The 24,193-nt window shown below is 41.0% G+C and overlaps 2 protein-coding genes, 2 non-coding genes and 1 pseudogene across 18 annotated transcripts in view; 4 read left to right on the top strand and 1 right to left on the bottom strand.

Annotated features, from left to right (window-relative positions):
- The window catches only part of pdp2 (putative pyruvate dehydrogenase phosphatase isoenzyme 2), a 25,971-nt gene extending 1,778 nt beyond the window's left edge, over window positions 1-24,193 (top strand). Inside the window, exons 6-10 of one of the 2 annotated variants that reach the window (XM_031293479.2) lie at window positions 466-571; window positions 656-892; window positions 2,993-3,292; window positions 3,420-3,711; window positions 24,174-24,193. In XM_031293479.2, the coding sequence (XP_031149339.1) occupies window positions 466-571; window positions 656-892; window positions 2,993-3,292; window positions 3,420-3,689 (913 nt within the window). In that variant the 3' untranslated portion in view covers window positions 3,690-3,711; window positions 24,174-24,193. Of the gene's footprint in view, window positions 1-465; window positions 572-655; window positions 893-2,992; window positions 3,293-3,419; window positions 4,435-24,173 lie in introns of those variants that run through there. The other variant, XM_031293478.2, reaches the window with a different exon arrangement.
- On the top strand, window positions 4,745-13,826 carry LOC116045671 (annotated as a pseudogene).
- frmd4a (FERM domain containing 4A) overlaps window positions 17,374-24,193 on the bottom strand; it is a 106,883-nt gene continuing 100,063 nt past the window's right edge. For 12 of the 14 annotated variants that reach the window (XM_031293466.2, XM_031293467.2, XM_036003575.1 and 9 more), the window contains 3 exons: window positions 23,542-24,125; window positions 21,846-21,954; window positions 17,374-20,713 (listed from right to left, as the gene is read on the bottom strand). In XM_031293466.2, coding sequence (XP_031149326.2) covers window positions 20,611-20,713; window positions 21,846-21,954; window positions 23,542-24,125 — 796 coding nt within the window. In that variant the 3' untranslated portion in view covers window positions 17,374-20,610. Of the gene's footprint in view, window positions 20,714-21,269; window positions 21,342-21,845; window positions 21,955-23,541; window positions 24,126-24,193 lie in introns of all 14 variants that reach the window. The other 2 variants (XM_031293472.2, XM_031293459.2) reach the window with 1 other exon arrangement.
- Window positions 22,227-22,299, top strand: trnam-cau. The gene has a single exon. It is a non-coding gene; the product is annotated as a tRNA-Met (tRNA).
- trnam-cau lies at window positions 23,375-23,447 on the top strand. The gene has a single exon. It is a non-coding gene; the product is annotated as a tRNA-Met (tRNA).

Below are 24,193 nucleotides of genomic sequence, written 5' to 3'. Positions count from 1 at the left end.
TTTCTGGCAAACTTAAATGGGGGTAATTCTTTGGGTTGCGTTTATCAAATCCTGTTTCAAAGAAATTAACCCCTTTGCCTGTTTTTATTTCTCTTCATTTGCCATTTTACTATTGTTGTGCATTAGCTAATAACAATAACAACAAACACTTGCTGTGCATTTTAACTTCAACTGGCGTTTTGGGATTTTTCCTGTTTTCTAAGATCTGCATACCTGTCATGTATATTCTTTTATATAGTCTATATATTTTTACTATCAGGACTTTTGTTGAGAAAGAAAAGTGTGTGTTGCTGTCTGTTGTTGTTAGTCTATTTGATACACCGTGTTAGTAGCTTGTGGTCTCTTGATATGTGAATGATTCTAACACTATATCCACATTTTATCTGTAGATGTATGTGCCTAGACATATGATCAGCACTTCTTTTTCCCGTATCGCTCTATGATTTCCTCCACCTCCTTTTCTAGTCCTCTGGATGCTCTGGACTGTTCGTTTAAACGGCTCGACGCTGACATCTCCTTGGAGGCTCAAGTCCCCTTTTCCAATGATCTGATGAAAAGCACAGCCATCCAGGTACCAACACAAACCTTTCTTTGCTGCTTCTGTGAATCCACAGTCACACACAATGTTGATACACATGCACCATCATCTCTCCAGGTTGCTTTTGCTGGGTGCACTGCCTGCGTGGCTCATGTTGGCACAGACAGGATCCACGTGGCGAATTCCGGTGACTGCCGAGCAGTAGTGGGGGTGCTGGAGGAGGACGGTTCGTGGAGCGCTTTGCCCCTTTCCCAAGACCACAACTCACAGAACCAGGCTGAGATGGAGCGGATCAAGGCCCAGCACCCGCCCTCAGAGAGAGACACAGTGGTCACAGATGACAGACTGCTCGGGGTGAGAGTTCTTCATTGCATATCACTTAACTAGTGTTGGGTATCGTTTGGGTTTTTTCGATACCAGTTCTAAAGCGATACTTTTAAAATGGTGCCTGAACCGATACTACTTAAAAAGTTTTAAAAAAAAAGAAGAAGCACAAAACGACAGTCAGCGACATTAAAGAACGGCTTGTTTATTGCTAAGGCCATATGGTCAAAATTAAATGATTTATTAATAATGTAATAACAATAACTTATAACAATAACTAGGGGTGGCACGGTTCATGAAAAAACATCCGAACCGTTCGGTCCGCTTGTCTCGGTTCGGAGCGTGCGTCGCTTGGTTCGACGCATGCGCAATGTAGCCTGGTGCCGTCAGGTGCCCGTATGTGACCTCAGACAGTGTGTTTCCCTTTCGCGCAAAAGAAGAGGTGTGGACAAGTTACCAACAAAACGTACAGCGAAAGACAAAACCGTGCAAAACCTTTTAGACCGTCCTGCCAACCTGTATACGTTTTAACATAAATTCACGCTGCACCGTTTTTTCACTCTGAAGTCGCTGAATCGGCTGCTGTTTCAATCCTGTCGGATATCTGCAGCGGGCGGGTCTGCTCAGTTCCCCCCGCGACTGATGCGCGCACACACACACACACACACAAACACACGCAATCACACATGGTGGATGCAGGAAAAAAACGGAGATGAGACGTACAGGATGACCTAAATTGAGGACAGCTACGCTCGTTATTGTAAGTGCAATGATAAGTTAAAGTTCAATAAGTAGTTTATCAAACCGTATGAATGTGAGTCCCAGCCCAGGCCAGGATAGGAAATTAACAATGTAAAGATCAACAAGCCACTCACAGACATGTTCAAATTTGATTCATTCATAAATTATTATTTTTTGTCTTAAATCCACCAGCCATTTTCATATTATACCAACATTTGCAGCACCCTGAGCCTTTTTGGTAAGGTTACTAGTAAAATTCAGCCCAGAGTTTTTATTCTCCCCAAAACAAGTTTCCTTTTTATTTTTAAAGAACTATACATAAGAAAATCACAACTTTTTTTGTTTAACGTATTTTACGTTTAACGTATAGCTTTAAAAGTTCCTCTCTTTTTCTTTTAAAGGAGTTGGCAGTTTGATAAATGCAAGTTATTTCAATTGATATTCTGTAATATTTCAATCTTCGTGTGCTAAAAAGGCACATAAGTTCCTGTAGATGGCAATACACATTCTCTTTTTTTTTTGCCAAATAAATGAAAAGCTTGTTGAAATCATCAATGTCTTCCCTCTTGCTGTATCAAAATTTCACCTAGCTTTCCTCAGAGATGGTCCCAGTAATGTGCTTAATGTCAAGTCAAATTCAGTTTGTGCATGATTACATGATATAACTATTTTTTAATACTGTATCCTACATTGTGGATAATTAAGCTAAATATCATATGCTGAAGTATATTTATGGAGTGTTAAAGATTAAAAGAAAAAATAACAAGAACCATACAGAACCGAAAACCGTGACCCTAAAACCATGATACGAACCGAACCATGGGTTTTGTGAACCGTGCCACCCCTAACAATAACTTATTTCACCAGTAAGTTGCTGTTAAATGACAAAAACAACCACCAGATGGGAAAAGGATATTTTACAGTAACTTTGAATGCACCACAAGGCTTAGGCTACCAGTTTCAAGTAAACATACCGTCTGTGTTGTTTTTCCGACAACAGCAGCTGCAGACTGTTAGGTCCCAGTGTCAGAATCCTCTACAGTGAAATACAGTCACACTTTACACCGTGTAGCTGTCAGCATTTTAACCGTGTTTAATCCAGCTGCTAGCTAACGGTAGGCTAACGTTACCTGCTGTCAAGTGAAGTGTTAACTAGCGTCTTGCCTGTAACGTCCGTTTCGGAGCATCAGAGAGAAGCGCAGGCATTTCAGTGGCACCGAAATGAGGCACTGAAATCCGCGTTGCTATCTGGTGCGGTAGATACCGGTCGTTTAGGCACCGGTGCCATATTAGCAACCTTACCCAACCCTACACTTATCAGGCACTGTTCAATGAGTTGATTGCTGGATTTAGAAGTCCCTTATCCTAAGATTTTGTCATGCTATCAAGGTTCTGATGCCCCTCCGTGCGTTTGGTGATGTAAGATTCAAGTGGAGCCATGAGTTGCAGCAGAGCATTTTAGCCAGCCTGGAACCTGGAGTCGACTTGGACTCTCTCAACCTGTACCAGTACAGTCCACCTAACTACCTAACTCCACCCTATCTGGATGTGGCACCCGACATAACCTGTCACCAGCTGAGACCTCAGGACCGCTTCCTGATCCTCGGCACTGACGGGCTGTGGGATGAACTAGGGAACGAGGAGGCTGTACGACTCGTCGGAGAGCACCTGAGTGGGATTCACCTACAGGTTTGTGTGAGGAGCTGATTCACAGCACACAACGTTCACCTTCAACCTCGCAATTTGTTTCTTTCATTTATTGTATCGTAAACTTGTCCTGTAAAAGTGTTTTCTAACTGTTCTTTCTTTTTCCTAGGCTCCCGTTTCTCCATCTGAGAGGCAGATGAAATTGGGTCAGATGCATGAACTCTTGCTGAAACGCCAGGCCCGTGCCTCCCCCGCTTTAGACACCAACGCTGCTACACACCTCATCAGACATGCTCTGGGCACTGGGGAGTATGGAGAACTGTGCCAGGAGAGGCTGGCCTCTTTGCTCACTTTGCCAGAGGACCTAGCTAGAATGTACAGGGACGATATCACAGTAACTGTGGTCTATCTGAACTCTGACCTGGCCAGACACAGCTAACAGAAGTTTTTGTTTTTTGTTTTTATATTGCTAGACTGTTCATGTCATAGTCAACATTTCCTCCAGGCTGTCATTTTCTGGATATTTTGGGACAAAAAGGATGATCATTACAACCTGTTGCATACATAGGTTTAAAAATATTTTTAACTGTTTAAAAATATTTTTAAATGAACGGGCAGTTTTCAGTGTTGTATTATGCAGTGCAGGTACAAGTAAAGACTGTCCCACAGACTTTGTGGAGAAAAGCTTTTGATCCTTCAGTGTATTCATGGTGGACATTTTATATACATCACCTGAGTCGCGTGTCAAAAGTGGAAATAAGAACATTCAGCACCCCCATATAGGCTGAATGGAATGATCCTTTGTTCCATAACCACATTTTCAGATTTTTTCAGAAGACTGGCAGTCAAATTGGCCTCCTTAGATCGAATTGTTGATAGTCAACTATACGGGGTCACCCCTACAAGATATACTGTATGTATACATATATTCAAGACGTATGCAAATGTCATGTCATGCAACTGCTGAATTAGGGTACTCACACTTTTTTTAGACCAATTCAGGCACTGCTCTAGAACATCCATCTGTGATGTTATTTTTCTGATTACTTTGCTGTTTACCTACGTGTAAGCTGTGAAGTATAGTTTTAATGTTATGTAAATGTACTGTCTTCATTGTGGTTGTTAAATGTATATAAGTTGACAGCTCAAAGGTGCAGAGGCTTCATATTAAACAATTGTTAAATAATTTTGTTGTGTTGCTTGTGTTTTTAATCAAAGAGACGTGGATTAAAAAGTGACATTAAAAACAGAGGACAACTTAGATTTTGCAAAATGTAGAGAGTTTTGACATCCAAACCTGTGTGGGAAATTTAGTTTTCAAAATGTAGTGCTGAGTGTCACAATAGCCAATCTGATCCTCAAGTGTTATGTAAACACTGCTACTGTCGGAGGTGCATCACTACGCTGGCCTGCATAAACACACCTGCATGTTTGACAAGGCCTGCGGTCACCTCTAACTTTGTTCTTTCACCAACCATTCACTGATAAAATCAAACTACTCCGCATCAGTAGGAGCACAGCACAACATGATTACTGTAGCCGCAGGCAGCTTATAGAACAAGATGATCCATTAATCATACTGACTGAGGAACTCTGAAGGTTAGTAAATGCCACAGACTTGGCAGGCTGCCATTGGAACAAAGCAAAAAGAAAGAGCTGGGTTTCTATACTGAAAGAGATGACGGGGAAGAGAAGGATTTGGAGGGTGCTCTTTTTGCTGTGCCAATTGCAGGTGAGTGTTAATATTTGGAGTAATTATCTTTCTTCAGTCACCAGATTTTGTGGCTCACTATAACTTGTGTATCATTCCTGCAGTCAGTGCAGTCTTTATTGCATAGCCCACCTTTATATCATTTTATTTTTTTTAAATGTTTATCATTTGTCACTAGATATACAGTATATATATATATATATATATATATATATATATATATAAATTATATATATTGTCTTCATTTATTGTTTAAAATCTTTACTCTGACTGAACATCTCTTAGTGTATTGATTAATTCTGTTTTTGAGCAGTATAAACAAAGTTCATGATTATTTAATAATGAAATATGAAACATTTCAGCTTCCTACACCCAAAACGTACTATATTATCATATCATAGTAGGCTATAGGTATTATTAAAAAAAAAACATGTTATAATATGTGGTGATCTGTTTTTCAGTGTTTGGCCTTTCTGGCTGCAGCAGGATCTCAGCCATGCTGCTTGAATAACAGAATCAACTGCTCGAACAATGAAATACCAAGAAGCAAAAATCTAGAGGTAAATTTAGAGGTAATCTTAAACTTTGCTCATTGATTAGATTTAATTATATATACAGTATGACTTGACATGTTGAGTTCTGATTGAAATAGATAAACTCTGACATGGGCCTTGGGCAGCTCCCCACCGTTGAGTTTGCACCCGTTTCTGGCAGTTTGAAACGGATGAAGAGGGAGTGGGTTATTCCAGCAATTAACTTTCCAGAAAATGACAGGGGTCCATATCCCAAATTAGTGGTTAAGGTAACTAAAGTAGTATTAAGCAAATCTAATTGTTTTGAATGCATATTCACTAAATGTATTTGCTGTGACTTAAGCTGCCTTGACTTAAATATCTGAATTATTGTGCTTTAGATAAAGTCCAACAATGAGGAAAAGGTGGCGATAACCTACAGAATCACTGGACCAGGGGCTGATCAGCCCCCTGAGGGTTTTTTACTGTTGATTGGCGATCTGGGGTGCTGTATGTGACCCAGCCACTGGACAGGGAGAATACAGCCAAATACAGTGTGAGCAAAAAAAAAAATCTTACTTTTACAGTTAATTCCATAATCTATGTCTTTATCCTTATGCAATTACTGCTATTAGAATATACAATGGTGTGTGTGTGTGTGTGTGTGTTACAGCTGTGGGCCCATGCACTGAATGAGGCCATTATGGCTGAGGAGCCCATGGAGCTCATTATCAATGTCATTGACCAGAATGACAACGCTCCAAAATTCACTCAGAACCCTATCTATGGCAGAGTGAGCGAAAGTGCTGACGTTGGTGAGAGAAGGATTCAGAAAACTTTACTTACTTACTTAGTAAAATGTGAATTTCAAATCCTAATAGTATTGTATTGATGCCTTCAACAGGTGACTCCATTATAAAGATAACAGCAGTGGATAAAGATGACCCACAGACAAGCAATGCTATAATAAGGTATAGGATAAAGTCTCAGATGCCCAAAGAGGACACGTTTGCCATAAACCCAGTGAGTGGAAGGATCAGTGTAATGGCAGACGGACTTGACAGAGAGGTAATATAATTACTATACTCCTCTTTCCAAAACTTTCTCATTTCCATTGTAACTCACTTTCCTGTGTCAGACTCACTCAGAATACAAGTTGATCATCGAAGCTGCTGACATGGATGGAGATGGGCTAACAACCATCTGCACCGTTATCATTAGTGTCACTGACAGCAACGATAATGCTCCACAATTCACTGTCACATCTGTGAGTTAAAAATGCCTAAACCTTTCATAATAATGTTGAAATAAGTTTAATCTGTAACTGCGTTTAGTACAGTTTAATGCTTTTCCCCAGATATCTACATCGGTCCCTGAGAATGAGGTTGGGGTGGAAGTAATAAGACTAAAGGTCACTGACAAGGATGAGTTAGGATCTCCAAATGCCAACACCAAATACTCAATAATCAAAGGCAACGAGAGGGGAGACTTCAACATCACCACAGGCTCCAGTAAAATGGAGGGAATCCTCAAAACAGCCAAGGTTGGTAAACACTCAGGCTGTTAATAAGTATTGTTGTTTTACTCAACATGCAGATTACTTCATCCTTCCCTTCTTGCTCTCCATCACTTCGCAGGAGCTGGATTTTGAGAGCAATCCTGTCTTCACTCTGCTGGTGGTGGTGACGAATGAGGTGCCGTTTTCTGGATGGGTGTCAACCTCGACAGCCACGGTCAATGTGACAGTTGTGGACAAGAACGAACCTCCTGTTTTCAGTCCAGCCGAGATCCATGTAAGCATCTCAGAAGATGCGGAAACAGAGAGTTCTGTGGACGACCTCAGGGCGAAGGACCCAGACACAGCCAGGAAACAGAGCGTTAGGTAATAATAACACACTGTTAACATGTGGCCAGTATGACAGTGACATATGACAGTATGTGTGTAATGTGTTTATGTTCATGTGCACTATTCTGTTGTAGTTCTAAACAGGTTGTGTCTCTTGATTTTTTCAGATATAAACTACATAATGACACTGCCAGGTAGCTGAGTATTGATAAAGACTCGGGATCAGTCAAAGTTAAAAGCAACATGGACAGAGAATCACACTATGTCAAAGACAGCAAATACACAGTTCTAGTGTTGGCTTATGACAATGGTAAATGTATACTTTTGGTCTTACCTGACAACACTGTTACAACATATCGTTCCCATTTGCCAAACAATAAACTTTCTCTTTTTATTCTTCTAGATACCGTCCCGTCTACAGGGACAGGCACTCTGGTTGTGAGTTTATTAGATGTGAATGACCATCCTCCTGTGATCAAGCAGAAGAAAGCCAGTCTGTGCAATAGTGACCCTTTTCCTGCCCTGCTGGATATAGTGGATCTAGACGGACCTGGTCATGCTGGACCGTTTATTGTGGAGCTTCAAGGAGAGCACAAGATCAACTGGATTATTAGTACCAATTCCACAAGTAAGAGAGCTCATTAAGAGTATAAATACACAGTGAACAAAATGTAGACGTTGTCATTTAAATGTAAACTACTAATCTATTCTTGCGAAGTAGCAACATTTTAATCACATGCTGTATCATTTGAAATGATAACAGTGATGTGCTAGAGGAAGTCCAACTCTCCACAACACATGTACATAAACATATATTTACTCCAAACTCAAACCGAGCTCTCCTCAATGTCTCCTCAATGCTATGTTAATTCTGCATCTTTTCCCCCATTGCAGGCAATGTTGCAGCTCTGGCCCCCAAACGCGAGTTGTTACCTGGAGACTATTATGTGCTGATGCGTATCTATGATGTTGGGATGATCTACCTAGACAGCACACTGGACGTAGAAGTGTGCCAATGTCAAGGGGCTGTCTCAACCTGCTTCATCCCACGTTCTGCTCCTCATCTGCACACTTCTTCTCTCGCAACCTCAGTTCTTGGAGCAATTTTTGGTCTTTTCTGTATGTAGCAGGTCTTTTTTTATTCACCCGATGTCCAACATTTGTTCTGTCTTTAGTTGCTCAGTTATTTCTGTTGACCACAGTACTGCTCTTGCTGCTGCTGCTGCTGCTGCTGTTGAGAAGGAGCAGGAGATCGAAGAAGGATGTCCCTCTTTTCGTAGACGTACCCAGCGACCACATCTTCTGCTACAATGAGGAGGGAGGAGGTGAAGAGGACCGGGTATGAGCAGGAGTTTTAAATGCAGCTGTTGCAAGACATCTGTGCTATCAGGTGTCTTGTTAGTTTTTTCCAATAGTCAGGGAAAGGCAGGCAGACTAGACAGAAGAATGGCTCAAAGTCTCCATCAACAAAGCAACACAGGCAATCTAATAAAGGAATGAATGTTGGCTGAAGGTGTTGAGTGATCCAATGATTAGCAAAGTATGGAAAGCTCAATCAGGGCAACTGGTAGGTGGAAGAGCAACAACCAGGTGTGGAGTAACCATATTAGGAGATACCATATACTGTAAGTGATGCAACATGAGAAAGATAAAACAGAGGAAGGAGAGGATAAATCAGGTGAAATCATGACACAAACTGCAGACATGCTGTGGTATACATTACATCACACTACCCCCTCCTGTGAAACCTAAACCCTGAGTAACGCTAAAGTAAAAAACAAATGTTCTTGAGGCTGCTCCATCTGTTTGTCAGAGTTGTTTCAGTGGGATATTCGCAAATGATTGTCCATTTCCTCTTTTTTTTCTTTAGGAGTATGACCTGAGCCAGCTTCACAGACGGCTCGATAAACGCCCTGAAGTCTTCTGCACTGATGTGTTTCCTACTGTCCATAGCCGCCCATGCTACCGCCTACAACTCCAAGCCAATGACGAGACTGTCAAATTCATTGAGGATGTGAGTGATGTTGATTTGATACAAGAATATCTTTGGAATATAAGAGCGTAAAGATCTACAAAATGTATCAGTACAATATTCATTGTATGTTTGTGAGTGCTAACTCAGTATGTAATATGTTTCCCCTGTAGAACCTGCATGCTGCAGACAGTGACCCCGAAGCACCTCCTTATGACTGTCTTTTAGTGTTTGATTATGAGGGTGTTGGCTCAGAGGTGGGTTCATTCAGTTCAATGAACTTCTCAGACTCGGATGAGGAGCAGGACTTTCAGAGCCTGGCCCTCTGGGGACCACGTTTCAGCAGGTTGGCTGACCTGTACACTGGCTGGGTAGACAAGGACGAGGACGACACAGAAACACTGCCAGGAAAAACAGAATGGGTCTGACATGCCCCTATATGTATTTATAGATCTGCTAAATTTGTGTCTATCTGTCCAAGGTCCTCAGAGTGCTGACCTCTTTTTGCTGCCTTCTATGGCTTTTTAGCTGAGATTGCATAGCTCTCCTCCTGGCTTGTTCATTGCACTGATGTGTTGGAATGTGCAGGTAAACAATGACATTTACAAACTAAATAATATTTAATGTGTGTCCTGAGCTTACGGTGATGAGGTCATGTTATTCAGGTGTATGGTTTCACTTGTTCACTGAGGATTTGATCTGAGCCACCTGGGAGTGAGTGACTAAATAACGTGATGTTTTTCATTTTTTAAAATGGAAAAGAGAACAAACAAAACAGACAAAGGCATAATCTTGAGAACATTCATCAATAATTTATTTTTCTTACTCTCAAGAACCACCGCTGCTTCTCCTCTTGAAAATTCATCATCAATTTCCAACAACACAGTTTTGAAAAATGTAAAGTTACTATACAAATTTTTAATAGAAAAAAGAATAAATTAACTGTGGAATTACATATGTTTTAATCAAGTCCACATTTTTTCTACAACACCTTTAATGTATTGTTACAGTTGAACAGAACTGATAAAATCAAGTTACATGCTCTATTGTCTGGTAGGGGAAGTGTTCTACTATTAAACTGTCTGTTAAAATATGCTGTATTTTGCACATCTGGTAATTGAATCTATTGATAACAATGAAGATGTCTAGATCCTACGTGACAAAGCAGTAACTGGTCATTTACAATGTCAGAACAAAAAGAAGAAAAAAAACAAACAATACTGGTTCGTATAAAATGGAACATTGTTAGAACAATGATGTGAATGTTAAAAACCCCACTAAACCTTACAGTGCCCCTCCGTACATACAGGAAAAGACTGATAAAAGAGTTAGTTCATTTTTCTTGGAGTATTACAAAAACCGTATACATTTCTATGGAGCACAGCAAATATGGTGTGTTTGGAGCTACAGAGGGAGGGATGTCACACTTTTTCACATCGGGCTCAGAGGTCAGAGATCACCACAACTTTCTGGGGTCGAGGAAACACTATGGAGCAACACGTGCTAATGTTAGCAAACAGAAGTCGAATGCTGAATGTCTTTGGGTTTTTTTTTTCAGCGGATCTGCAGGGCATGCATGGGATCGTGTCTTTAGCACACTAGAGTCATTCATTCATATGATGGTAACCAGGTAGTGCTGGTTTCAATCCTGGGGAAAGACTCTCCTCCTGGCTTGTTCATTGCACTGATGTGTTGGAATGTGCAGGTAAACAATGACATTTACAAACTAAATAATATTTAATATGTGTCCTGAGCTTACGGTGATGAGGTCATGTTATTCAGGTGTATGGTTTCACTTGTTTCATGCCAAAACTTCATTGCACAAATACAATAATTTATTCTGTAATGTGCACAACTTCAATCACAAGTGCTATTGAAATTCTAATTTTAATGAATTTGTTTTCATCTCATTCAAGTAAATGTGGGTAATAATTGAAGAAGTGAGTTTGAACAGCATTAGTGGTTGGCAGTTCACAGCATGTAGCAGGCCTGTGGTTGAGCTCGTAGTTACAGTGGGCTAACATCAAACTCTACACATTTTTTATTTTACTTTTTCTATTTATCTGTACTGCTGTCCTTGTGGTGCTGCAATAATTGAATTTCCCCTCTGAGGATCAATAAAGGTTTATCTTAGCATCTGTTAAGAGATGTGTTAGTGCTCATAATTTTCTTTTTGGCTTTTTCCCTTTCCTTTATAGTGTTATATATCTTTTTGTTCACATTATAGGTTTACAAAGTGAAAAAGCCCAAAGTCCACCCCAAAGGGACTTACTATCTTCCAGAGAAAACACTGTTCACCAACTGCTCCAAACAGCTCTATTGTAGTCCAGCCTTTACTTCCTTGACAAACGTGCATCACTTTTTAACACACGTTATAATGCTCGCCTAGCTTCTAGTGTAGCACGTCCTCATACTCTGCAACTGACTAGCTAGCTGTGCTGACCTAGCTACTGCGCATGTGCGACTCCCATCAAAGATGGAACAGAAGTGAGATGCCTCACTCTGTAGCTAAAACAGAGAGCTCAACACACAGGGTGAAAAGAGGAGCTGCAGCAATGTGCAGTACAACAAATATATGGTGTTATTTGAAAATGAAACCACATAAACCTATTCTGGTACAACCTCTAAATACAATTATGAAACTGAAAATGAGCATAATATGAGCACTTTAAATTTAAAAGTGAAACCAGCACTGTTGTCATACTCCTGGGGTATTAAAAAACTGCTGCACTTAAACTATTTGAATAATATCTCTCAGACAAAACATTCGCAGTCAGTACTGGAAACTCTTTTCTTGATCAACACATTACCTGTGGAGTTCCTCAAGGCGCAATCATAGGTCCCATCCTATTTTCAATTTGCTCTTTATAGGTCATAAAAAACTGTAGGCTCATTATTTCCTATTGCTATGTGGATGAAACACTATTACTGCATACATTATCTAGCCTTGAACTTGCATTATTCTGCCAGGTGGTTGAGTATTGATAAAGACAGGATCAGTCAAAGTTAAAAGCAGCATTAACAGAGAATCACACTATGTCAAAGACAGCAAATAAACAATCCCAGTTCTGGCTTATGACAATGTTGAAGTTATTGTTTTGGTCTCATCTATCAACATCACATTTCACAACCTTCTTTTTCCCATTTACCATTTTGTTGTACTTGGAATTAACAATAAAACCTGCTTTCTTGGCTCAGGTGGGTTCGCTCAGTTCTATCGACTCCTCATACTGAGATGAGGACCAGGACTTTCGGAGCCTAAACCACTGGTGCTAAAGTCCTCAGCGTGCTGTGTGACCTCTTTCTGCATTCTGTGGCTTTTCCCAACCTTGGTTGTGGTCTGAAGTGCTTTCTTGGCTTGTTTATTGCACTAGCTTGTTTACTTGACTCTTCAGGTGAACAATGACATTCATAAACTAAATGATATTTAATAATATGCATGTCCCAAACTTACTGAACATCACATGCTCCACACATGATTGTCTCCATGATGTCATATTATTGTTAAACTTCTTTTATGCCAGAATGAATCTGATTGCACAAACAAAAGTAAACATTGTTTACTCTGATGATTATGAGCAACAGCTTCAGTCACTAATGGTACTGGAATTCTAAGTCATGGCTTATTCAAAGCTGATTTACATTAATGTAAAAGTGGACAATATTTGAAGTGATGGAGTTGGGTACTGTGTGTATCGCAGGCAGCTTACTGCATTGGCAGGCCTGTGGTGGAGCTCATAGTTACAGGGCACTTACATCAGACCATGTCAGCATGTGTAAAGAAATTAAAACCTAGAATGGTGCAGTGATACCATTATTTTTGTAAATATCATGGATTGGTGTGTATGCTGCTGGCTGGCTGATTTGACTCATATCTCTCAATTAAAACATTATGGAGGACATCTGGAGGAATTTCTTAATAACATAAAAATAAGCCCTTTCAGTTTGTATTATTATTGTAATTCTGTTTTGTTTTTACATACTTTCTATGATATCGTAACCATATTATGCTTGCCCTCACAACTATTAATATACATCTATTTGTGTGTCTGTGGTTTGATTATAATTTTACATTTATTTGTAAACTTGGGGAAGTGTATGTATTTTATAAACTAGTATGTATTTTGATTGATGTACTACATGAACCTGAGGGTAAGGGCGCAGGATGTAATGAGTGTTATGTTTATCTATGAGAGTGGATCATGGAGTTAGGACACAAAGTATAATCTTAGCCTGTCTCAAAAATGAAGCCAGTCCTCGAATGTCACTGTAACCTTTGCCTACAAGCTGATAAGCTCTTTTATCACGGCCAATTTATCTCCCTGTATCACTTCCTCAAGAGTGGACTTCAACCATTCATTATCATCCAACTCAAGTGAACTTTGACCCCCTGGATCTGTTGCTACACTGTGGAATACTAGCTGCAGTGAGAAAACGATCTGTTTAAATGTTTCATGTTTCAGCTAGATGACATTTTCTGTTGATATGAGGTCCTGTGGATAAATGAGGGAAAGCTTTACAACATTTGGTGGAAGGTAAGTTGGCACTAAATCAAGTGTGAATTCTGAATCAAAGGTGTGTGTTTGTTTGTGTTTGACTGATTTTTTTCCAGCATTCATTTTTTCCCCCCTACAAGTTTACTTTTTTCCTCCACAACAGATGACACAGAACATGTTCCAGGAGGGGTTGTACCAGGTGTTTTTTAAGGAGACACCCTCAACTCGCCCACTGAGCCAGGTGACCAATCATGGGGAGCTAATCAATGGCAGGATTCATCGTTGGTTTGGGACTGTGGTTAATACCAGACTTTTAGTCACTGGGGTGAGATGCTACTTTCTTGTGCTCGTCCAAACAATTGGTTAACATAGTTTTTAAGCTTTTTGAGCTATTAAACTGTCTGCCTGCTTCATGCCATGTGTTTCCCCTCAGGTGGTGCAGATCCTCAGTGCCTTAGCTTGCATACTAGCCACAGTCACCCATTCATGTGTGAGCTACAACTGCTCTGTCTCCATGACAACACCCGTGTGGTCGGGCCTATTTGTGAGTTCACATCTGCTTCCATTGTGAGAGAGAGAGAGAGAGAGAGAGAGAGAGAGAGAGAGAGAGAGAGAGAGAGAGAGAGAGAGATAGATATATTGGGTCATAACTGTTTGTGTTGTTACAGTATGTGGCTGCTGGGTGTCTGGCAATGGAGGTTCAGAGGAAAGCTAATAAATTAAAGGTAAATACTTAATGTGATCATTTCAAATGTGACTTTTTTTGCGTACGTCAACAGCTGCTTGACGTACGCTCGCTTAATTTTGCATTAATCATGAACAGATCATCGCTCTGATGGGTCTGAACCTCTTTAGTCTACTGTTTGGCTTCTCTGCTCTCCTGGCCGACAGCCTCAGGTCTACGCAGCCTGTCGCCCTCAACACAAACCAACAGGTGATTCTGTAATTCATTTATAACTCAAGACATCCACCAATAAGCCTGGACAACACATTTATATTCTAACCATTATAAAGTGTGTTTCAACTTACTTTTAAATACTGAATATGTAGGAATAAATGCTTTCTGAGCTGTGAGTGAACTGTCCTTACTCTCTCTCTCTCTCTCTCTCTCTCTCTCTCTCTCTCTCTCTCTCTCTCTCTCCCTCCATTCTTCCCACTAGCGTGTTGGTTCATATGTTGCAAAGGGGAGCTCCATAGCGTTTACTGTACAGTGTTTTCTGGCATCAGTCTACATACTTTTCCTGTCGTTGAGAGGACTGCGTCGCTACAGTCCTCCACATATTCAGACCTACAGCCGCCTCTCACAGGTAAATATAGTAGGGTAGGATGTATGGAGAGATTGGTTTACCATTAACTTAGGTGCTTTGGTCATTTCCAGTTCGATAAAATACTTTTTCCTTCAGGAATACAGTTTAACTCTGTCAGCTGATTTGCTGTGATGATGACAAATGATGAAATGTTTTGTGGGAAGTTGTTCTCTGAGTACATTTCCAGTGAAATAAATCAGAGTATCAAATTTCAAAAGCACAATATTCCAGTCTAGATTGTCAGAGATTTAATGAGGTCTGAATGTTTTTTTGCTTTTCAGGATCCTGATGAAACCAACGGGCCTCTACTGGAACAGGTGGAATTCAGTCTGTGAAACTCAAAGACCTGAAAAGACACACTTCTGCTTGCACAGCGTAAACTCAGTTACTGTTGTTGATCAGGGTCTGTATGGTTTGTATAAACAGTTTGTGCAATCCTGATTGAGGAAATTATTTTAGATATTGTGAAATCATATCATGCCACGTTGCCTCAGTATCACTTCTCCTTTGAGATTCCCAAAAACCTAAAATTCACCATAAACAAATTGCAACAGCAAAGTTAAAACTTACAAAAAATAAACAGCATTTTAAAGTAATTGTGTATATCACACACAACAACGACTTATTCAATCAAATAAATACATGCATGTTTTTAACAGCTGAGCAATCTCATTATTTTACATTGTTAAAACATTAAGGTTTTGCAATTTTCCCCATTTTCACAGATGCTGCTCTGTGGTCAGCACTAGAGGGCAGCATTGCCAGTGTTCTGTCGTGTTGCACAGTCTCATCCACAAATCAGCTCACTGTTTAGTGTAAGAATAGTTGATGAAATTGTATCACATCAGTTGCAAAATATAAAAATCAGTAGAGTTGTCTGCTGACTGCACACCAAAGAGTATAGGTGCTGGATAGGGCAATGACATATATTGGAAAGAAAATGGCCACACACTAAGCTGCATTGATTTAACTACACGTTTGGACCACACTTGGTGTCAAAGGAATGTACTGTTTTAATCTAATGAGCATTGAGTGTAAATAAATGTTCTGTTTTGGTAAGCTTGCATTGATCTCTTCAATTCTTAATTTGCACATTCACCTTTACCCTAACCTCACCCAAAAACTAATTTTAACCCTAAAACCAAGTGTAAGCCCTAAAACTTCATCTTAAAGGACAATAATGTTGCAAAAATGTCTCACACTGGTCCTCACAAGGATGTCCAAAAGTACATAGAGTACAGAGTAGTAAAGGGTGTGTTTAAAGGATGGAGGATTTCATTAAGGGTATAAAGCAAGGTCATACAACACTCCTATAGCAAACACACACACACACACACACACACACACACACACACACACACACACACACACACACACACACACACACACACACACACACACACACACACAAGCAGACTTGTAGTGTGAGAGTGAAAAAAATCACAGAGGAGCTAGTTTCTCACGGCATGTCTGACTAACAGCTTCCAGCTGTTGCCTGGTTGGGAGAGCTGCTATGGGAACACACCAAGTACAAAGAGAAACATGGGATTCATTAGTAAATGGACAGAGAAGGAGAAAAGAAAGCAGGATTACGAGTTTGGGTGTCCTCACAGACCCTGACAACTGATTCCTCTGATAGAAACCACTTTTCTATGTGGTGAGGTATCAAAACTACTGTTTGTGTGTGTGTTTGTAGTCTGTGTAGCTGGTGTTTTTATGATATGAGTGTACATGTTCAGTTGTACAAACAATCCATTTGTTCAGATGTCTGCATCTCCTACGCGTACACTTGAATGGGTCCACGTTGCATTTACAAAGTACACAAAGAGAGATGGTTCACTGTGATCAGAGGTAGTAGCCAACCACGTGACATAGTGGCCTGCAAATCAAAAGCAACAAAATGTGTAAAATAAAGCCTGTCATTTGTGCAGCTGTTTAATCTCATGGTCGAGATTGGGTGATGAGTAATATCTTAGAGTGTATCTTCCTTTGACTCCACAGGAAATCCTTCCTCTCCTTCTCTTGGGAGGCCAGAGTGTAGGAGGGAAGTGACTGAGGCCTGGATGTGATGACAAGAGAGTGAGTGTGTCCGGAGGAGAGGAAGTGGCGACTACATGAGGGGATTCCCTTTGATAAGTCTGACTGATACCCTGACCTTTCAGCAGAATGGCCTGGGAGGATTTGATCTGAGCCACCTGGGAGTGAGTGACTAAATAACGTGATGTTTTTCATTTTTTAAAATGGAAAAGAGAACAAACAAAACGGACAAAGGCATAATCTTGAGAACATTCATCAATAATTTATTTTTCTTACTCTCAAGAACCACCGCTGCTTCTCCTCTTGAAAATTCATCATCAATTTCCAACAACACAGTTTTGAAAAATGTAAAGTTACTATACAAATTTTTAATAGAAAAAAGAATAAATTAACTGTGGAATTACATATGTTTTAATCAATTCCACATTTTTTCTACAACACCTTTAATGTATTGTTACAGTTGAACAGAACTGATAAAATCAAGTTACATGCTCTAGTGTCTGGTAGGGGAAGTGTTCTACTATTAAACTGTCTGTTAAAATATGCTGTATTTTGCACATCTGGTAATTGAATCTATTGATAACAATGAAGATGTCTAGATCCTACGTGACAAAGCAGTAACTGGTCATTTTGTAGCACCTGAAAGGGTTGTTACAATGTCAGAACAAAAAGAAGAAAAAAAACAAACAATACTGGTTCGTATAAAATGGAACATTGTTAGAACAATGATGTGAATGTTAAAAACCCCACTAAACCTTACAGTGCCCCTCCGTACATACAGGAAAAGACTGATAAAAGAGTTAGTTCATTTTTCTTGGAGTATTACAAAAACCTTATACATTTCTATGGAGCACAGCAAATATGGTGTGTTTGGAGCTACAGAGGGAGGGATGTCACACTTTTTCACATCGGGCTCAGAGGTCAGAGATCACCACAACTTTCTGGGGTCGAGGAAACACTATGGAGCAACACGTGCTAATGTTAGCAAACAGAAGTCGAATGCTGAATGTCTTTGGGCTTTTTTTTTTTTTTTTTTTTTTCCGCGGATCTGCAGGGCATGCATGGGATCGTGTCTTTAGCACACTAGAGTCATTCATTCATATGATGGTAACCAGGTAGTGCTGGTTTCAATCCTGGGGAAAGACCGATCAAATGTGACCAGGCATGGGTGGATAACTCTTGGAGAACCAACCATGCAGGGAGTGGGTTGAACCTTCTTATTTAAATAGTCTAGAAAGTGGCAGATTACAACAACTTGCGTCAGTGCATAAAGGAAACACAACATTATGAGGGACAGGGTAAGATGCGTACCATTCCTCCCATGCCATACAACATGATACACCATTTATCCAGACATAATGGTGCTATAAGAACAACAAAAAAAACATATCCACTTCTCTATCACTAAGATGTAGAATATGTCATAATCTTAGTAAAATTAACATCTGATTAATTCAGATTTTGTGCAACAGTGAAAAAAATGATTCTTAACATAAACTCTTGATGAGGGAAGATGAGGGAAATTGATCGAAATACAGCTAAAACATGCAGAGTTCGACTTCCTTCTTACAAAACCAGGTGTGCTTTTCTAACCCTATTCTGAATATTTGATTGTTGATTGGGATGTGTGAGATAATAATTCTCACCAATTTGAGAGGGTTAAAGAATTGTTCTGCCTATGGCTTCAAAGAGTACTATCATGTGACACCTTGTCCGTGGTTCTGGCTTTTCTAGTTTTCTCTTATGCACTTTGATATATAACTCATTGTTAAAATATTGAGAGTGGAAAATGAGAACACACTTATTGTAGGTCCAGCCCTCATAGACACTGTTAATGTTGTGCTTTTCAAAGTACATTTGAAGAATTCCTACTACTGTATACTTGGTGCCAAATCATTGAGAAGTCTGAGTGTCTGTTGCTGTGTAGACTGTGGGGATGAACTGTTTGTAGCTTGAATGAGTGGCTGTTCCAGTGCTGAATTACAGTACAAATGTAAAGCACCAACATGTTTGGCACTGATAAACTATAACCTTGCATGCCTATAATATGAGGTGTTGTGACTGTCAGTGTGCGTGCTCTAGCCGACATTGAGTTCAGACTGTCTGTGCACAGTCAGGATGCTCCTGTCATGTTGAAGAGATGAACAGAAAGATGAGAAAGCACAATGCCACTAAAATGGATCGACAGATACTCAGTGTGGTGAGATCCGGTATAGAGCCAAGACCAACGGAGAAGAAGAGACACTTGTGATAGAAAAGATGATTCACTACAGAGATGTATCACTGAAAAAACTCAATATCAAACACAAGTAATGCCAACAGATGTCAACAGCTAGAAATCTTTTACTTTCAGGGTTGAAAATGAAAAATGTGGAAAGGCAGAATCCGGATCAAATGTTGCAGTAATTGTGGACTAAACATGTGAACATAGAAATCTTGAAAAGACCAAAGACATTAAATTGTCATGATTGATGAAGTCACTTAAAATAAGCATAGATTAATGCCAAACCCAATAACCACAACTCCAAATTCTCCCTATGATGCACTTATGATCTTTTACTCCAAGCATCACAAGGCAGAGAACACAGCAAAATGCCTTCTTCAATTCACTCTGTTGATTTAAACCAGTTCATATACTTGAACAATGTTTGTTATTGCTATAGTCCTCATCAATACCCCAGATAGAGTCCCATAAACCATCCTGATATTGTCACTGTGAATGCACTCACATACAGTTGGCTGACAGTCACTTTTCTGCAGGGACCCCAGCCCAGTGTGACCAGGTAATCCAGTAAATTGTCTTTGGTTGTGGGTTAAACTGAGAGGAGTTGAATTTGTCATCTAAATGTTTGTTAATCCAGATTTTTTGAAAAGTCTGTGTAATCTTCTCTTCTTATAAATACGCTGGGACAAATAAACAAAAAAGACAAACACCATTAATAGCAATAATGAAATCCAACACAGTTCATTTAGGCCTGGGGATGGGTTTTAAACTGGTGGCTCAAATCCAGCAGGTATCCTCTGATTGGGTGGCAGTGCACTGGAGTTAGTTTAGGTCGGGGGACCAAAGATAAGATATGAAACACATCCTGGAATGGCCGATGTTGGTTCTGTTGAGTTTGAGTTGTATGTTTGATATTTTTCTGTGCTCTCTCTTCCCATCGCTCCTTTTCCTCCTTGCTTGTGTGCTGAGGGTGAGTAAAGAATGGGCTCTGTGGTGCTGGCTGTATGGCAACAGTTCAACAGCTGAGGTGGCACTTCTCAGTCTGTCCTGTGAAATCGGCCCTTATCAGAGCGCAGCAAGTGTGTCCCTGTCCAGCTGAGCTGTGATAGAGGGGCATAATAAAGAGGTGGTGGGATGGATGGAGGGCAGGATTTAGGGAGGATAGAGGCTCATGTCCAGTCCGCCAGTCCAGTCAGGGCAGGACAGAGGCAGTAGGAGAGGGCAATGGGACTTTTCTGGGCCCTATAAGAAGGTCTCAGACCAAGGTTCCAGGTTTGGCCTTATCGTGTCCGTACCACTGCACATCTGCCAGCTCTGAACACAGGGGGCTGCTGAGAAAACAGCTGTCACTGAAAGACCTGCAGAGGAAGACACAGACCACGATGTAATGACATGTAATAAATACTGGTTTCTATAATACTACATGGTTTCAAGTGTTTACCTGCTCTTGAGATTGTTTGTTTATTAAAGACTGTTTTCTATTACAACACATACAGCACATGGTTATGTATTTCTATTAGTAAATCCTGTAAGGAATTAGCCACAGTGTTGATGTCAGATCACAGAGCAGAGCACATGCAGAGATGAGATACAGATACAGCCAAAGAAGGAGTACATGACACAGATACCACCACCGTCAAAGAGCATGAAATTGTCCACATTCCCCATTGCCAGTCCTCCACAGTTGATGATTAAAGTTACTAATAATGTGGCATGAGTGCCTCATACTTTTAGAATTGTGCACGGACAGATTTCTATAAATAAAAGTCTGATAGTGAGTAAATTCGGCACTGCTGTCACATTACGTATATTATTTGCTTCAAGGTTATTTTCTCTCTGTTAGGCTGCTGCTGTGTTTTCCAAACAGTACACTGTAGGTTTAGACCACTGAGAGGCCGAGACCACAGACAGTACCTCTATGCATCAGAGCTGGGCTGAGGGGGAGACTGACAGACGTCCTCAGTAGGAGAGCTGTCTGCTGTGCCTCTAAACCAGGAGAGAGGACACACACACAAGGAAAGGAGGGTTAGTGCAGACAGAGGGAGACGAGGAAGAAATGACAAATATTAGGTTATAAGAGAAATCTCCGTGACGAAAAAGATGACAGGAAAAAGAGTGACGAAACAAGGAGCAACGATGCAGTGAGTGAATCAATAACACAAAACAGCAGCATAGAATGAAAAGTCAAGAGGAGTGACATCATTTGAGTATGAGAAAAAATAGATGTTAACCCCAAATCACATAAAATCATTCTTAAGGATTAGTTCCACAGTGTAAAACATTATCAGCTGACAGTCAAAGCGTGTGAGGAGGTTAGAGTGAGGTTTGGATAAAGATGGAGAGAAAGAACCTAAGCAGCCAAGATGCAGTTTGTCCTAAATAAATTCATATCCGGCTTCAAACATCTTGTCACCCCGGTCTGCTGCTGCTGCTGCTGCTGTGTGTGTGTGTGTGTGTGTGTGTGTGTGTGTGTTTGTGTGTGTCTCTTACCCGCTCTGCCAGTTGAGGATGTGCTGTGGGCTACAGGGGGGTGTGGGTGTGGGTGTGGCTGCGTGTTCGCTGGAGGGCGTCATACTCCTCTGGCTGTGAGGGGATGCAGCTATGGGGGAAACTGACAGTTAGTCAAATGGGATACAACACATGCAGCATGAGATAGAGGAACACAAGAAACAAATACACATATACAGAGACACGTGGCCACACAGACAGAGCACACACACACATAACAGAGGCTACAGTGAGGTGAGCGGCAAAGGAATTTCAACTATGCTTCCCATATGGGGAGTTCAGGGGAATGTAGCCTCAGAGCCACTAAGCTCATTTGGCCCAGGGGTCATGTTTGACAAAGGTCACATGACACTAGGAACACAAGCCTCGTTGGCGCAGTAGGCAGCGCGTCAGTCTCATAATCTGAAGGTCGTGAGTTCGAGCCTCACACGGGGCATTGTGTTTTCCTATCTCTGTTATTTGTCAAAACAAAGTATGTCTGTAATTTAAATCTAAGAAGCCCTGTATTACTAGACGTGTTCAACACAAACTTAGGATGAATCCAATTTCACTTGCAGCGTATGACATATACATCATTCAACCGTGCCATTTCTAATTTCTAAAACTCACATCAAGAATAATCAGAATCACCACCTTGCGGTTGTATGTCTCAACCAGTCCGGTTGCAATTCACCTCCGTTTGTCCAGACTCATATAATATATGCAGTGAAGACTTTAGAGAAATTTATTGAAAGTTTTTGACGAAACGTGGATGCTTCACACAAATCTTCAAACCGGCCGCACAGAAGATCTATGTCACTCATTTAGTTTCCGACCAAATGTGAAATATGGTCACACTCTCCCTTCTGAGTTATGGCGTGGAATAATGGCCAGAAAAGCATTTTTGCATAACATTACGATGTCACAGTAAAGTTGATGTTTGACCTTGTAGATACAAAATGTCATCACTTCATCATTTTATCCTATCAGACATTTGTGTGACATGTTGTCATAATTAGCGTAGGAATGCTTTTGAACATACACACGTTCCACCAAAAAAAGTTCCTTCCCGAGGCTATTTTGCAGCGGCAGCGTCATTGTGTCCGGGGCTTAGCGCCGCCCAAGATGATTGTGATTAAAGAAATGCCAATAAACCAGAGCTCCTCCGCTGTGGAGGAAGGTCTGGCAATGCGAGACGACAGAGACCTTGACCTTTAAATCTAATCAGTTCATCCTTGAGTCCAAGTGGATGTCTGTGCCCAATGTGAAGAAATTCCCTCCGCACCGACTATGAATTGATTGATTTTCATCCAAGTAAGAAACAAATGGGGCCATCTACAATACAGTATGAGAATCCTTAGTTTGAGATGAGAGGCTTTGATGTGAATGTTATGTGACCAAAGTCTGCGAGGGTTCATTCCACAAGTCCGGAATGTGTCTCTTTTAAATACGCTTTGTATTGATTTAGAGTTAAAAAGTAAATGTTAAATCGTTGAGTCAATTAAGTTTTAGTGCCCATGGAAGCTGTCAGAGCCTCGTTGGCGCAGTAGGTGGCGCGTCAGTCTCATAATCTGAAGGTTGTGAGTTGGAGCCTCACACGGGGCATTGTGTTTTCTCAACTTGACAATTAGCTTTTATCTAAAACATATAATGATACTTTTTAGATAGTATTTAATGTGAATAAATGAAGCTCACCCACCTGGTGAGCCCTTGGCGAGTGTCCCTACTCTACTCCCTCGACCATGTCCCAGAGTGCCTTGCTGTGACCCTGTCTCAGAGGAGGTAGATCCCGAGTGTGAGTGACTCCTCTCCTTCAGGCTCCCTGAGGACCTCTGGTACCAGCACCGCAGCTCTTCAGACACTGCTGCTCTCCCCCCTGCTCCGCTTCCACCACCCTCTCGCCCCAATGACGGTGTCCGTACGATCTGAGAGCGCGACGGCGTGAGTCGGCCGCTCCCCTCTCCTCCCTCGTCTCCCCCCCAGGCCTCCTTGTACAGTCCCCCGGCTGTGTAGGAGCTGGAGGTCTTGAACTGGGCCTTGACACTGTAGTGGCCCTCCTGATCGCTCTCCAGGCTGCGCACCACCACAGGGTTGGGGCTGCCCTCCACGTAAAGTGGGTACTCCTTGATGCGGTACTGGGAGGAGGGCTGGCTCTGGCTGTGGAGGTAGACTCCGTGGTGTCCCCCTCCCATCCCCCCTCCACCCGAGCCTCCACCAGAGCCGTTTTTAGCTGCCAGGTTTGGCATGGAACCGGAGTTAGAGGAACCCAGGTGACCTGCCGACCTGGAGAGAGAACAAAGGACAACACATATATCAATCTCACTAAAGAACTGTTTATATATATATATATA

This window comes from Sander lucioperca, chromosome 7, assembly GCF_008315115.2.
Source record: "Sander lucioperca isolate FBNREF2018 chromosome 7, SLUC_FBN_1.2, whole genome shotgun sequence".
NCBI lineage: Eukaryota > Metazoa > Chordata > Actinopteri > Perciformes > Percidae > Sander > Sander lucioperca.
The sequence above is the reverse complement of the archived record's forward strand: the minus strand, read 5'-3'. Positions and strand labels throughout refer to the sequence as shown.